Source organism: Pseudoliparis swirei, chromosome 20, assembly GCF_029220125.1.
Source record: "Pseudoliparis swirei isolate HS2019 ecotype Mariana Trench chromosome 20, NWPU_hadal_v1, whole genome shotgun sequence".
In the NCBI taxonomy this organism is placed as follows: Eukaryota; Metazoa; Chordata; class Actinopteri; order Perciformes; family Liparidae; genus Pseudoliparis; species Pseudoliparis swirei.
This window is the reverse complement of record NC_079407.1, coordinates 10,592,194-10,609,093: the sequence shown is the minus strand read 5'-3', so window position 1 is coordinate 10,609,093 and position 16,900 is coordinate 10,592,194. Positions and strand designations below refer to the sequence as shown.

At 44.3% G+C, this 16,900-nt stretch overlaps 1 protein-coding gene across 2 annotated transcripts in view; it reads right to left on the bottom strand.

Moving 5' to 3' along the window:
- Positions 1-16,900, bottom strand: part of bcas3 (BCAS3 microtubule associated cell migration factor) — a 329,169-nt gene that overhangs the window by 250,104 nt on the left and 62,165 nt on the right. For both annotated transcript variants that reach the window (XM_056440363.1, XM_056440364.1), the window contains exons 14-15: positions 11,210-11,343; positions 4,184-4,520 (exon numbers count right to left, since the gene is read on the bottom strand). In XM_056440363.1, the coding sequence (XP_056296338.1) occupies positions 4,184-4,520; positions 11,210-11,343 (471 nt within the window). The remainder of the gene's footprint in view (positions 1-4,183; positions 4,521-11,209; positions 11,344-16,900) is intronic.

The window sequence follows — 16,900 nt, the reverse complement described above, 5'->3', positions numbered from 1 at the left end:
TCTGCAGTTCCTTCCCAAAAATCAACGCTGTCCTGGCTGGCGACAATCACAGAGCAGCTGTTGTGGCTAGGTGGCCCGGCCCCGGCTTGCCTCACCCCCGCAGCTTTCTGCCAGCGCAAGAAAAAACAACAAGAAGAAGAACACCACCTTCACTGTCCAAAATTCACACTCTGGCAACAGAAAAACAGGCGGAAAGCAGACACAAAAGCAAATGTGACTCAATGTGTTTGCATCCGGATACAATGGCATGAATTATGGAATTTTCTTTTCAACGCCGGTGGCAGCGGTGTTGGCGGAGGGAGCTTGTTTTCTACACGTACATGTGGCAGGATGTCTTGGAGCCGATATCTTCAGAGTGACAGACACTCAGAGACCTACATGACCTTGCCCTACAGGGATCTCCCCGCTGAACTGATAATGACCCGCGATATGCTATTTACTGCCACTTTACGGTTTGCGCCGTGTAAATATAGGTCTGGTCTTGTGGGTGAGGATCATCGTGTTTTTGGGCAGCAGCTTGTGTGACAAGTCTAGTTCATCTCTGGCTTCAGCGTCCAGGAAACACCCCAAAGTGGCGTGTACAGTAAATGAAATTGCAGAGCATATAATCTCTGCTGCATAATGACATGAAGAAAGACTGCGCTGCAAAAAAGGGGAAAAAACCCACAGCTTATTCCATTGTATTTAAAACACAATTGCATGTGCCTCTCCAATCAAGCTTTTTGTTATATTTGCCGATATATTTGTATATGATTTTTGTGGTATCAGCCTCAAAGTGATTGTGATATTATATTGTATGATATTATATTTTATGATGTGATATTTTAATTAAATCTTGATTATAGCATCATTTGCATTGTGGGTGAAAGGTGCTTTAAAAACATGTCTGATGTGTCAAAGCGCAGCTCACAAAACAGATGAAGGTCAGAGCCAACGGAGACACGACTGTACACAGAGAGATTGACCTGCAGCTCACAGAGCGGGCCGTTGTGTTTTTGATCAGTGCGCTTGTGTCCGTATGGTATGGATTAACACCTTGATAAACGCGGTGTGAAACCTGACTTCAATTTCCTGTGGATTATATTATACACTGTAAAATATTTGAGTTATGAAAACGTTACATTTTACTTGAAATGTTACGCTTTTTTTTGTATTTCACCATAACATAATGATTTGTTCTGTAGACAGTTTATCTCTTCAAAAGCACACACACACCACTGTGAGGACTAATTGTTGACAGGTGGCCCTAACGCGCTCCTTTGAAACAAAAGTGTGATTTACGACCGTGCTCCCCGAGACCCCGGCTTTCAGCGCTGCTGCTACTACAAACTTATCTTTCTCTCCCTCTGTCTGCCTGCCGCTCCTCCTTCATACCCTCCACCCCCCTCCGCTCTATCTCTCCTTCGTTTTCTCTCAATCGTACCTCATTACTTTGCTCACTCACTTTCACCTCCTCGCCCACTTTGATGTTTCTGTCCCTCTTTGTCTGTCATCGCAGCGGAGCAGTGACTCTCCAAAGTCAGACATCCTTTTAATGTTTGATGGCCTATTTTTCACGGTGTGGAGGAATGTGTGTGTGTGTCAGGGGTTACAGAGGGGTCTAGGTCTAGACAAGAGAGACAGGACGGAGAGAGGAAGCAAGGGCGCCATCTTTCAAGCGAGTGTGTGTGTGTGTGTGTGTGTGTGTATGTGGAAGGGGGTGCATTGATAGTTCTGGGTGGGAGGAGGGGGCAGATAACAATACGACTTTACTCTGTCAACTATTCCAGCGACTGTACCAGAACAGTGTGACAGTGTGTCACGGCTACTTCACCACACAAGGGAAGTAAATAAGATAATTAAGAGTAAACTGTCAATTATGTCAGTTAAACAGCTTGACAATAAATAATAAAACTCTTTTAAAAAGGCTGAGATGAACTCAGAGGAGCAGCAAATATGGAAAATGAGAATAGCTAATCCATCTTAAAAAGGTCAGCCCACCTCAAGTGGGCCTGAGCCAAACTCGCTGCTAACATAGGAGCGAACCCTCTTCACCGTTACTCAGCAGGACGCTGTCGTCCTGACAGAAGTTGCCCACAGACAAAGCGACAGCAGCGCAAACACCTGGCAAAGCACTCCGAACCGCCTCTGTGTTCAGTTCACCGTGATGACTCCAGGTGAAAACAAAAACAGACAGCAGAACAACGTGCTATTCAATTAACAAATCGTCCCCGTCGGAGTGAGGAACTATGAATGACATTCGTCCTGCACTCCACTCTCCTGTGAAGAAACTTCTTCCCCAAACTTAAATCAGCAACGCATCACTTTGAATTGTTCTTTACCCTAAATTCACCTATTTGCTCTTTAAAAGGAGTAGTGAACGGAATAATACTCCTCTTCTCTTCCAGTCGTCAACAGGCTGCCAGTAGATTGGGGTTGATTGCCCACTAGTGGCTGTGACGATGCGCTGGATTTGACAAGCAGCTGACTTTTAATAAGCGTGGCAGCTATTTTAAAACTTCAATATCACAGTCCATCATGTTCATTTGATCGCAGTGAGCCAAAATCGTGATTGCGATTAATATTAGATTAATTGTGCGGCCCTCCCCCTCGGGGCACCCAACCACCTACAAATGCCATTTCGTCTCACATTGTGAAAGCATTTTGAAGGGTTCAGAATCTGGTTTCCCCCCATTCGTCTTGTGCAATGAGCGTATATAAGATGTTTGTGAAGCACATGATACTTCTATATTATGTAAAATGATCCACTGGTCAGTTCCCAGTCATTTGGTTCTCTTAAGGGTTTACTGGGTTCCTCTCCTGGCCCTGGATGCTGGACATCAAAGCTCAGGGCCATTCCTAGAAATCCAGGACGAATGACAACTGTGATATTTTACACTGGGTAACACCTCTGGGGTCAAGCAGTGCAGTTGACACAACGTGTTTATCAGTGTGTCTCCATGTCAACTCGGCACACACCGGCAGTGTGAGCAGCCAGCGCTGCTGTTTGACAAACAAGGCGGACAAGGTTGTGGCAGACAGATCAGAGTCCCTGGAAAAGAGCTACTGAGATGACCCGTCACTGGAAACACAAAAAAACACTCACTGAACTCGGCAACATCTCACATGAAGAAACTTCGGATACTTAATAATGTGAATATGACTTCTACAGAGCTTCTTAGTCTCTTGCAGATCGTTATCATCTCCACCAGGAGATTGTGTGTGCACGGTGGTTGGAGACACACTCGGTGGAGATCTACGTTCTACGGAGTGCACGTTTCTGGTTGAGCTTGTTGTTTTGGTTTCACAGCACATCCACGGTCCGGTTCTGCTCTCATGAGCCTCAGCAGGCAGCCAGAGATCTGTCACAAGCATCGTGCAGATAAGGAGCGAGACGCTTTCCTCGGGAGTTGGAAACTCAGGAGGCTCTAAATGACTGCTGCTGCTCCGTGTGCACCGGATGTGTCAGGAGTAAAGAAGTCATCAAGTCACCTGATTGTTAAATTCAAAAGGGCACTTTTTTCCAATCATTCTCTGGAAAGAGCCTCTCAAACTCTGTATCACGATGATTGATCTCACTTATTGATCCATCTTTTTGGGATTAAAAGTAGAGCTGCAATAACGAATCTATAAAAATCGATTACTAAAATAGTTTGGAACGAATTTCATTATCGATTCATTGTGTCGCGCGATTATTACGCCGCGGAGATGTTTAAGTATGAAAAAGTTGAGTTGAGCGAGGAGCTGAGCAACAAACAAAAAAGAGCAGAGCGGAAGTAGAGGAAAGACCATAATGCTGCGTGGAGATGCTCGGCCCGTCATCACTGACGTCGTGCCGTTGGTGAATAGAACTGGCTGCTGCTGCTCTCATGGCGCCGGAAGCAGCTGTCATTCAGATGTAGTCGGTGAAATTCACCGAGCTGTGTGAGCCTACGGGTGATGTAATGATGTTATGATGTTAGATGTTCAGACGTTTGTGGGATGTCCACAACAATATAACATAGTAGTTAATTCTTCCGTGGTGGAGTGTTGTCAGTTCTGTTTTTGAATAAAGGGTTAAAAATTCATCGATAAATCAACAACAACAAAATCAACAGATTAATCGATCATTAAAATACTCATTAGTTGCAGCCCTAAATAAAAGCTGGACTTTTAACCCTGAACACACAAACAGCAACGACATCAGCAAGGCCCTCCCCCTCACCGTGCATTGGAGACCCCGAAGGGCTGCTGGACAGGCCTGGTATGGGGCTACAACGACCCCCAATGCCTCCTCCTCCACCCAGGATGCAGCCACCTCCTCCCATGCCACCTCCTCCCGCTCCTCCTCCAAACACAGCCACACGGTTCAGCTCCTGCTCAATCTCCTCCAGGCCGGCGCTTTTTTGGAAACGGGACATCCGGTTGACCACCCGCGGTGACATGTGCGTGCGGGCACAGGGCGCGCCGCCATAGGGGTTGACGGGAAACACGTGGGTGGTGCCGCGGAGGGTGCTGACGGCTACCCAGCGGCTGTCCTGGCTGAAACACATGTCCTGGACCTGGACAGGGACAGAACAAGCACAGAGAGAGGACAGAGGTCAGAGGTCATGGGACAGTGGGAGGATGAGGATCACTTACTACTCCCCTGCCAGCAAAAGGCTGCATGATGACGTCATCCGACGGACCCTCTGCGCCAAATGAGCGGGGGAGCTCCGTAACACGAAAAGAGGCCAGACGCATACTACCCACAATTGCACTTTCAGGACAATATTTTTACATTTGACATGGGTTCATACCCAACCGTTAATGAGTATGTCATATGAATAGTGATCATTATAATAGTTACACGGGGGTCTGTTCTACCATGAAAAAGATCATGATCCCATTTCTCATCAGCATGTCAGGGCTACGATTATGGTGAAGTCCATCTTAAAAAAATTCACACTAAATTTCAGAGCATAATAACGAAACAACTATGTTCTATTAAAGATTTCATTGTTTTCATTCTGTTTGCATACACACCAATGTTAAATTCAGAACTCTAAGAGCGTTTGTGGAAGCGGCACCATGTTCTGACCTTGATTGGAGGACAGCCAAGAAATGGACTTTTAGTGTTTCTTGGTATATATAATGTGCTAGTTTGGTTTCAAGGTATCAACTTCAATATATATGAACAGGACGTGTTACCAATATAACTGTAACCATCCCAACATACAGGCTGCTCACTGATCCCAGGTCCTTGCTCCAGCTTGGGTTTCAGCAGCTCCAGACCATTTTCTACATTGCAATTAACTGGATAGATAATATGACAGTAGGCTAAATTTGTTTAGTATTATTTTCCACTCCACTTCCTCAACACATAGAGAGAAATGCATAACTCCAGTCTGCCATCACGCTGTCAGACAGATTATCAAACCTGTATGTCTGAGGTGATGAAAGTCGACTCGGGTCACAGGATTAGAAAACAACTTTTGTCAAAGGTGACAATGTGATATGAGCTTGGTTGCTGGTGAAGTCCTTTGTTGGCCCTCGTCCTCAAACAGTGACTGAGTCTCAGGAGCCACTTGAGAAGATAGCATCTCTCTGAGCATGTCAGACATGCAGGAAACCAGACAGATAGGCTGAAACAGACGATACAAGCAAAGGACTGTGGGAGGGAGAAAATAACACACAAACACACAAAGGAGCGATGAGGTGACAGAGGGCTGAAATAGCATCTCTCATACGACATACAGGGACAAAATAGAGGCTGGAGAGAGTGGAAGGGACTGGGGGGGATGTAAGGAAAAGGTCCAGGAGAAAGTCACTCCAAGGAATGTCGTACTTTTTAGCCAGGAAGCCCGACAGCCAATCAGAGAGACAGCTCTGTACCTGCAGGCCTCTGTAATCTTTTGCCAGGTCAGACCAGGTAATTGTAATCAGCAATGACAGTAATGGGGCATCTTCTGCATACCAGACAGTCGCTTTACTTCAGCGAAAGAGGAGGCCTGACCTCGATGAGAAAGGGCTACTTTGTGTCCTGTAATTGGTCATAATAGACCTGTCAAGGCTCCAACTGTAAATGGGTGCCTGACTGTCAAATTCATTTCTATCAAGTGTGTATGTAGGGGGGTTCAAAGTGTGACAACCACGCAGATACCAAACAGACGCCATCTAAAAGAAAAAAGTAGAAGGCAACTGTCTGTAGTCACGTGCGCGTGCCGGTGTGGAGGTTGCTCATTCCAGAGAGGCTGTCACACGGAGTATTTGACATTTACATTTTTGTTTACATCAGTGACACAGATTAGGCAGCTCTGATCACCTGAGCGACACTCTGGAGGAATGGCAAGCATGTGACAGAGATGGACGGAGGGATAAGATTGAACAAGAAGACAGGCGAACACATGGAGAGAACTCAAGTGTCTCTGCATTATAGAGAGAATATAAAGACAAGAAAGAAGAGTGTGGTTCTTTGTAGGTTGAACCCTTTGCTCCATGTTGTTTGTTTCCTCGATTGCTAATTAGAAATAAGAAAGTAGCCTGTAAATTAATGGATGATACTCATTTTTACTGACACATTTATCAGGGATCTGCAACCTTTTTTGCCCTTCGACAGCTAATTTGTCAACGAAACAGAGATTTGAAAGCGGCCCGGAGCTCCTCACAGCACCGAGTTGCACATCGGCAACAGCAGACCACTCTTACTTTCACGGTCGCTTATTAACTGCTCCTTCACCTTCTTTGTTTGTCCATCTGCTGCTAGCCGGAAAGTGCCATGAAGAGTTGCTGTGGAGTTCTGGTGAAGTGGTGATGTCACATATACCCTGACCGGCACGCTCACGTCGCAAATGACGCATTTCTCATTGTGGGAAAAGAAACGATTTGTTTTTTGCCTCTTACTGATGTGGCTTTTTTCTGAGGCCATTGTCAAATCCGGTGTGCGCTTGCTCGTCTGCTAACTTCACCTAATGTGCACTGATGTAACTTGAAAGCAGCGTTAATTATTTCAACATCAGAAGGGGACGGGAGGTGTGTGTGTTTGATTCTATGAAAATGAAAACAGGTCAACAAAGTTAATTTGTGTTATCCAAGTTGTGTTTATAAAGAGTGCTGCAGGAATGAAAAGAAAACCTGGGAGTCAGCATGTTTGCACTCCCGGTTCCCTCATCTCAAGTCAGAGGGGTTTTTGGTTCTGACAGAAGTTCTGTGGTCAACACGAGGGGTCGGCCTAAAAGAAGTGTCAGTGTTGCTGCCCAATATGCGGTGTTTTGAACAGTGCAGTGTTTAAATCCATGTTTACTAGCCTCCAGTCTCATTCCTCCCTGCCTTGTTTTGCGGTGTTGAATCTCTTTGCGCAATATGACCACCAATATTACCAGTGAAATAAGGATCGGGAAGTTTATTGTCATTGTAAAAAAAACATACAACCAAATTAAGTTGGCGACTCATCATTCAGTACAGCAGCAACAGCAAAAACATAATAGCCAGAAATCATTGTGTCTCCATCCAGTGTCGATGTTTCTGCTCTCAGTTATGTCCTTATTTTAGTGCCACAGCCCTCATGTTAGCATAATTGTAAAGGTGGTTTTTTTCACAAAGTTAGCTGGTTACAGTAAAACCTCACGATATGCATCACTGGTCCGTAATCAGATGTATAACGACCCGTGACCCCTAACTTTGGTACTGCAGCTCACTTATTTGAACTTTAGCGATGCTGCTTCCGGAATGTGGAAAGTTCATGTGTTGAATCCAACCAAGCGATCGGCCTATTCTTATTCCCAAATACACAGGACAACTTCTAATTTGCATGAAGTCGAAGAAATCAGTGTTCTGCAGAAATCCAGCAGCAGCCCGGTTACTTAAGTGCAGGTCAACACGCTGACTTCAGAAGCCGTATCGCCACAATCACAGCTGATGCTGCAGGGCTGCAGAGTTCAGCAGTAATGGAGGGCCACCCCTGTAACCTCAGTGACTCGCGCTCTCCAGTTTGCCCCGTGGCTACGCTCTCAACTACATTCGGGCCTCCTTCAGTCTTGTCCTTACATCTGTTATCAGTTGCAGGTCTGTTTACCTGGCCTCGGGTCACTGACAGCCAGCCGCATGTTTGGCCGCTGGAGACAGATAAGGCGTCTCTCCACCCGCCTAACAGAAGACTTTATCACTCCTCACTGTGTGGGTGTGTGGTGATAACCCCTGGCCCAAGCACTAGGCTAAGGCCGGCTCTCAGTGTTTACAACGGGTCGGATCAAAGCCGGCTCAGTGTGCAGCCGGTCAGCGGACCTGCCGTTTGGTCATACATTAACGATAGGCGGGCTGTGAGAATGTGTGTGTTTTCCCAGTCAATAAACCTGAACCGAACAAGGCCTTAAGTAGGTTTGTTGAGTAAGCACTTCCAACTTACACTGCAAAGTCTCTGCGTGTCCCGGCACAGGACTTAAGGAAAAACCCCAAAAAGGCACAAAACATCTTAAATTGGAAGGCGGTGACTGCATTTCTCCTCAGACGCTACAATTCAGAAGTGGCATGTGAAAAAAAGAAGAAGAAAAAAGAAGCTCTCCTCTTGCAAAACAAAAGATAGAGGGAAACGATTGGAACATTGGCTCTGATAATTTCGGGGAAAGGTGGTTGAATATTTTTCTTAACCCGTCACGGCGGATTTCTTCCATTAAAAGTGTGTGTGTGTGTGTGTTGGTGTGGTTTGGAAGGAAATTAAATTGTAGAAAAACACTGCAATGAGACAGTTGAGAAAAAGATATTTGGGTCTTCTACTAGTGACAGGAAATAATAAATAAATCCCTCCTTAGATAAACACGCTATGTCAACTTCTACACACCTGTTTCAATTAGCTGTCGGGAACAAAACGTCCAGCAGTGTGTGGGTGTGCTGTGCTGAGCAGGAAGAGGATGCTGATTGCCTGACCAGACCAGAGAGGCTTCGGTCGTATCAAAATCAAAGCCATTCGGCTGCAGGTCCTTTACTCACTGAGTGTTCAAATAGCAGCACAAGGTGGATTAAAGTCTTGTTGTAAACTAAAGTGCCTGCTAATAATCAGAGTGCTCCCTGCTGACCTTCATTCAAAAACACTCCAAGAATGGGAGAGTATTTCTGGGTATTTGCTCTACAAACCCATCACCACTGTGCTGCTCCCTGTTGTTCACCCGATTCAACCATCTTCCCTTTGTGTCAAAATGGAATCTTCCTTTAAGTATCTGTCCCCCCCTATTTCTATCTAAAAACCTGTGGAGCAGCGATAGCACGTAATTACAGTTGCAATCAAAAATGTTCAACCCCCATTGCACATTAGGTTTATTGGCAAAATATACAATTTCTCAGCTGTTTGCAATAAACAAATTACACAATAAATGTTTAAGTAGTTTAATGAAACTAATATTACAAGAGTTTTATCCAAATTCAACACAAAATGCTACTTTGAATGACTTTAATGAATTTACTGTTGTCTCAAAATTATTGAACCCCTTCATGACCAGCATCTTCAGTGCTTAGTGGAGCACCCTTTTGCTGTTATGACCTGCTGCAAACGTGATGCATAGCCAGACACCAGCTTCTGACAGCGTGAGGAATCCGAGCCCATTGCTCATGGGTAATGGCCTCCAGTTCAGTAATATTCTTGGGTGTGCGTTTTGCAACCGCCTTCTTCAAATCCCACCAGAGATTTTGTGTGGTGTTCAAGCCTGGCCACTGTGACGGCCACTCTAGAATCTTCCATTTCTTCTTCTGAAACCAAGCCTTGGTGGACTTTGAGGTATGCTTGGGATCATTGTCCTGTTGGTCCAATGACACCCAAGCTTCAGCTTCATCACAGACGGCGTGACGTTTTTCTGAAGAGCTCCTGATACTTGACTGAATCCATGGTGCCCTCCACATGCTGCAGGTTTCTCGTGTCAGCAAAGCAGCCCCAGAGCATCACTGAGCCGCCGCCATGCTTCCCTGTAGGCAGGGTGTTCTATTCAGCATACGCTTCATTCTTCTTCCTCCAGACATACTGCTGATCCATAGGTCCCAAAAGTTCCAGTTTTGTCTCATCGGTCCACGGAACAGAATTCCAAAACGTTGGTGGCTTATTTATATGGTTTTCAGCATATTGGATCCGACTTTTCTTGTGCTTTTGGGTCAGTAGCGGTGTGCGTCTTGGAGTCCGGGAATGGAACCCTTCAGTGTTTAGTGTGCGCCTTACTGTGCAAACTGAAGCCTCAGTGCCTGCTGCCACCAAGCCTTGCTGCAGGTGTTTTGCAGTCACTCGAGGGTTTTCGACCACTTGCCTCCTCAGGAATCTGGCGGCAGCCGCTGATAGCTTCCTCTTTCTGCCACGTCCAAGTCGTGTAGCCACTGTTCCTTCAACTTTTAACTTGCTAACTATGCTTCCAACTGTATCTCTCGGGACATTCTGTGCTTTTGCTATCTTTTTGTATCCTTTTCCTTGTTTGTGCAAGGCAATTATCTCTTCTCTGAAGGACTGAAGATGCTTGTCATGAAGAGGTTGAATAATTTTGAGACTGCAGTAATTCATTAAAGTTATTAAAAGTAGCATTTTGTGTTGAATTTGGATAAAACCTTTGTAATATTAGTTTCATTAAACTACTTAAGAATTTATTGTGTAATTTGTTTCTTGCAAACACCTGAGAAATTGTATATTTTGCCAATAAACCTAATGTGCAATGGGGGGTTGAATAATTTTGATTGCAACTGTAACTAGCGTTAGCACTTCTATGCTCTGCTAGCTACTGAAGGTATGCTGTCAGTATACACATGCTGCTTTTGTTTTTTAATAGTGTAACAGTGAATAAAGATTTACCCAGGTTAACATGAATTACGTAGTTCCTTAAGGGCATTGTCTTCTGTCTTAATCTCCAGGTGATGTGGTGGGCCACTTTTACACTGTGATCTGTAGACTTTAGCTACTATCTTTGTTTTTTTTACTCCCGAATCGGTCTTATGTGAAAGGACCAACATTAAATATTTTCAGTAAAAACATTCCTAAATACTAATATTAAATGTTTACAACATGGATGTAGTTTGAATGGTTTTTGTTTTTTTATGATGCCATTTCAATGCCTAAGTCTGATTGGAAGCAGCAGCTGATTTGACAACACATTATCTACTGTGATTTGTTTGGAAGGAAAACATGAAGGTAACAGTTTAAAATGTTTCCCAAACTGTCCATAACATTTTAGAGATACTTCAACACGATTATGTTGTATTCATGTGTGTGTGTGTGTGTGTGTGTGTGTTTGGTGGGGGGGCTACAGACCTTGGCCTCCGTCTCCCCTCGATGCAGGGTGTAGAGATGATGAACGGCGCTCTGTGAGGACGCCCATGGGTGGGTGAGAATCTGGAAGACGTGAAAATTGTGGCCCTGAGTGTCGGCAGTCACCAGCAGCATTCCTACAATTAAACATACCGTCATCATCATCATCAGGAATCATTCAAATGTACTGGTTATCATCATCATCATTACAACTGCAACTGTGTATGTTATCTAATATAATCTTTTTCATTGTGTTTGAATTTAGAGTTGTGTGTGTGTGTAGTTTTTTATGCACATGTGTTGTATTTGTAAGATATTGACTGTATCCAATTCAAATAATACAATGACCATGATGTCATCAGAGATAAAGGAAACTGGCTTCTGCGACAACAATGCTAAAGCCAGTATGTTCTCCTTTGAACTTAACTTTTTTCTCATATTATACTATGCACTGAAATTATTCCATTACTCAACACATTTTTGCTTAGTTAATAATATGATAGCCTTTTCATCATTTAAAAGGCAGTCACATTATGCACACGACTAGAGATATTACGTTACGGTTATTTTTGTTATTGTCATGATTATTATTATGTTGAGTATTTTATTTATTTGAATTATCACATGATGCACAGTTATTACATTATGAGTTGCTACAATTGGCCTTCAATGATCTCTTTTGGATTTGTCAATGTGCGATGTCCCGAATAAATAATCGGGACAAATATTAGTATTAATATGTTCTGTAATTACTGCAATACCACAGTCAAATGACTGAAACGGTCACAATAAATACTGAATGTTTTATTTTGTCGAGATAACCATTGATGACATCACCAGGTCATCTTGATTTTGAACTACTAATTCATAACAGAAAGTCTGTGTCACAAACTGGGTCGGTAGATTTCTATTATGTGGCCATTTATCAGGCAGGGAGGTTGGAATGAACGATGTTCTTGAGTAGCATTATGGGAAATGTAGGACCAATCAATTTTGGAACACGACTAGATTTGAGAAGTAAGAAAAAAGAAAAGAAAAGATCAGCCTCTGATAATCTTGTGATTCTTGTGCTAAACCACTTGAGAAAAAAATATTGAATGAAGACAGTTTTGGATTGTTCAACTTTTTCTAAAAATTGTGAAGAAATATAAAGGGCGGTAAACATATTGTCAAATCAAATGATCTCTGACAAATGTGCTGCTCCGAGTCTTTCAGTAGAACACTTTTGATACCTTTAATTATGTAAAGCTCAGAGATAAATAAAAAAAATCCCTGCTTTTAAATTGTGCCAGTGAGTTTCGGAGTCGCCTCTGGTTTACTGGTAAACTGATACAAAGTCAAGCCAACCAAAATACCTGAACTGTATTTCCCGCTGGCGGCTCACACACAAAGGGAGCCAACACTACCAACTGTGCTGGACACATGCTAGACAGCATGACAGCAAACAAAACCAGCCCATTAAACCCAGCCAGCTATCGTTTGTCCATGTCATAAAATGCAGCCTTTCCTCGCATGATAACTCGGTCTGGTTAAAAGCATCGAGCGAGTCGCGTGCTTCCTCGAGGACAGCCAAGATGATGAGTGTCTGTAAAAGAGAACATGTATGTATTCATGTGTGTGTGTGTGTGTGTGTTTGTGTGCGCACACTGAGATTCACCCCCAAAGTGTGTAACCCCCACTGACATGCCCATTCATTTGGTCCCGTTTTATTTGAAGCTCATCAAACTCCAGAAATTACAGGCCCTCACCATAAACAACATGCTCAACAAACCACACCAGAACAAACCCAGATCTAAACTGGTTCAGTTTGGAAAAAAGCAGCGCTGCTTTTTAAGCGCAACCCAAAACCCATCCCAGAAGCCCTTTGAGATGTTACAAACAAACCCGTAGAGTGGGCAGTAACTCAAAATGTTGGAAAGCCATCAGCGATACAGAGTGTAAAGTTTGAAAAAAAGTCCAAACCTCTGTCTTTTTGACGAGTCGCAGACATTTATGATATTAAAGAAGTTAGTCATTTTTATGCCAAGTATTCCCCGTGAAATCTTTAAAGTGAAAGATGCAGTAGGTTTTAATTAGTGGCCGGGCTTTATTGGGTGGCATGTCAAATGTGAAAAGAGGAGGCTGGAGTGGCATGAGATTAAAAGGGTTCAGCAACACGTGCGAGGAAGATGGAAAACCATCGCTCTATGGAAAAAAAGAAGCCAAGTGTGAGACAAAATGTTGCACATTCATTCAGAGTTGAAAGGTTTTCTTGTTTTTTTTGTTTTTTGACTGAAGAACAATATTTAAAGATTATGGAGAAGTGTAATGATGGAGGTGAGAGCAGTGAGCGATGGGGTCATGCAGATTATCATAGGTGGAGGGAGGCGAGCTGAAGAGAGGCCAAGTGTAGTGTGCATTAAGACAGTGGTTACCTAGTCATGCTGTATCAGAGCACCCAGAGCGCCAGAGAGCAAAGGCCCAGGGCCTGTAAACTCTTGAAAACTCACGGCCCAAACGAGGTGCCAAGCCACAAGAAGCATTTGCGTCAACTGGGAATACAGAGAAAAAAGGGACGGGGCCCTTCTAATTATAGAGTCTGGAAACGGAAGCGCAGGGTGATTAGGAGTTGAGGCGCTGCGGTCTGTTTATCTGGGAGCTTCCTCTCGCTCTTGAACCCTCTCTCCCCCACACTCCACTCTTTCTTTCTCCCTTTCTTCCTCCTCTCTCTGTGTTTCGGTTGGGCCCCGCCCACCCGGTGGCTGGAGAGTCTGGCCCCTGGGTTTTCTGACAGATGAGACTTGGCCGCTGTGTTCTGGCAGCGGCCGGCGCTTCTCTTCTGCTGATGGTTGAGTCTGGTCTCCAAAAAAGCAACAGCTCAGAAAAGCTGGAGAGCTTTGTGAGCACGAGTGCCGAGGACTGGGGCTTTTGTGGCCTTGTTGAAATACAGAGGCCCTCGCCGAGAGGCGTCAGTCGGTTAGCCCGCAGGATGGCCAAATTAAAAAGGAGCCGAGCCGCTCCGCGGCTGAAAAGAAAGGGTTTCAGGGAAACCAGAGGCTGGCCGGAGCAGGGTTTGACACGTCCTATTTATAACACCTCGTCCCAGGGGTTACAGCGTTATTTACGATGTTTTAGTTCCAAAATCGCTGGCACACGCACTTACACATGCGCTACACTGGAAGGGATGACCTCTAATTTGCCATGTGTGCGAGACATGCGTCCATATGGGACATGAAGGAAGTGATTTAATCATTTCCATAAATATCTGCTTTAGCTTTCTTTTTTTCGTCCAACCCCCCCTCTCCAAAAAAGTATTTTTGTTTTGTTTTGCTGCAGGCTTTAGTGTCCCATCTCTGACCAGCCAAACAGAAAACATCTGCTCAATCCCATTAATAGTGGGAGGATGTTTCATTTACAAAGTGGTCGGGCTAGCTTTATTCTTGACAAAGGCAGATGGGACACGGGAGAGGGAGAGGGGGGAGAGAGAGAAAGAGGGAAGAGAGAGAAGGAAGAGAGAGAGAGAAAAAAAGAAGCGAAGAAACGGAGAGCAACAAAGAGGGCGGTGATTTCCCTACTTGGCAACACAAAAGGCCACAACAAAACTAGTTCACTTTTTAATTAACAACACTAGGCTAAAAAAAAGCTTTGAAAATCAGGAAAATCTTAAATTAAAACCATGTGGAGGGCATAAAGCTTACAAGATGGAGTTCTTGGGGGACTTACTGTTACCAGGATGGATAAACTTCAGAGCAAATGAGCCCAACGCACAAATGAAAGAGTACCCATCGTAAGACCAAGAGCTTTGTCTTCAGAGCTGCCAATTTAGTGTGTGGGGTCTTTAGTGCTTGACTCTGTGTCTGTGTGTATTTACACATGCTGGACATATACATTACAGATTTAATCTGCATTCTATATCCACAACTAAACTGTGCACTGAACCAAAATATTTAGCATCGCCATGGGAACTATGATCAACGAGGAATAATCTCCCCACATTCCTCCCACCGACCACCCGGATGACACCGACCCTCCAGCACCCTCCGATCCACCTGCATGGTCAGAAGTGTATTTCATCATGATTTTTAACCCTTGTGTTGCCTTAGGGTCATTTTGACCCGAATCAATATTACACCCTCCCCCCGCCTTAGGATTAATTTGACCCCATTCAATGTTTAATGTCGGTGTTCTTTCGGTAGTCAACAAACAAACATAAAGTGCCTCACACTTAAACTTGGAAAACAATATTAATTCTAATAATTTTCTGGAGGTTTTAATTGCTGGCGTCAAATTGAACCCAAAGGGTAAAATATGTTAGTAAATATAAAGGCAACAGGAGGGTGAAACATTGAATCGGGTCAAAATGACCCAAAGGCGGGGGGAGGGTGTAATATTGATTCGGGTCAAAATGACCCTAAGGCAACACAAGGGTTAATGGACATGTTGAAAGCAGGCGAGGGACCTCGAGGGAGGCCTTTGCCCAGCGGGAGTTGGGCCTGAAAGCTCGACAATAATCGGATAGTTACATAAATCAAGTCAATGATTCGTTTTTAACCAGTGCAAATGTGGCTACCGGCTCCAGTGCTAATTGAGGGAGGGAGTCGAGCGCCCTGCTAATTCGCTCACCGCCGCAGCACCACACTAGCACAAGCACTTTTATTTCCACTGGGCAGCAGGGCAGGCATTCGGGTTAGTCCGATGCCAAACCGAAGACAACCACTTCTAATGGTGGAGAGCGGCTGCAGTCGGACTAATTACATATTCCTCTCGGGAATTATCAGCATAAACTGGTTTTACTCTTCGCTCTATTCAAGTCTGCACGTGTTATTATCTTTCTGGTTTCTAATTCAAAGTGTCACGTCTGACTTTCCAGGCGAGCAAATGCTTGATGGACTGACTCCCCCATCAGAGAAGCTGGTCAAATTCAATGGAGGTATGGAAGCAATGACCTGTCCTCTTTGCTTCATCACTAAACTTCTGTTGCCAGCAGAAACACTTGGGTGGGTGAAAGCACATCAAACTATACACACATTAAGAAGAGCCAACTCATCAAGTGTATGAGTTTACACACAAACACGTAAAACATGCAGACTTTTATGAACAACACTTGAGAAACCAATCAATGCATTTATCAAATTCAAGTTGTGGCTATGCATGCTGGGTAATGCTCTATAGCCATCACTGCTCACTGGGAGAAGTTGAGCGCAATAAACAAGCTACATCAGCTCAAAACACAAATATTCCAGCAGCCCAAAGCTAAAATGTTTCATTATTCCGTTCAAAGTCTGTCCGTCTGTCCCTGCGAGCACGGCTAAAACCACAAAGGTACATTCCTCAGTGGATTCACCAATGAAACTAATACCGTCGCTTTCGTTAAGGACGTCCAACTATCCCGGGATACGGTCACACGGTGAAGCAAAGCATGGCAGAGGACCCCTCAGTAGTGATGATGATGATGGTCAAAAGGTGAAGCAGGCTTCTGACTTTCAGCCAGAGAGAGCATCAACACATTTCCTGCTCTGGACATTTGTTTTAGGAATGAAATGGCAACTTAAATACTGGCACAGTTCCTCACAGAAGAGGGAAGGTGGGTTATTTTTGGACAGGTTTCTCAAAATATCTTTTATATCCCTTAAAACGTAATCAGTCTTCCTTCAATAGAGGAAGAAAAGGGCAGGAAAGGAAAGGAAAGGAGGCCAGAGAGGAACAGGGGGAGGG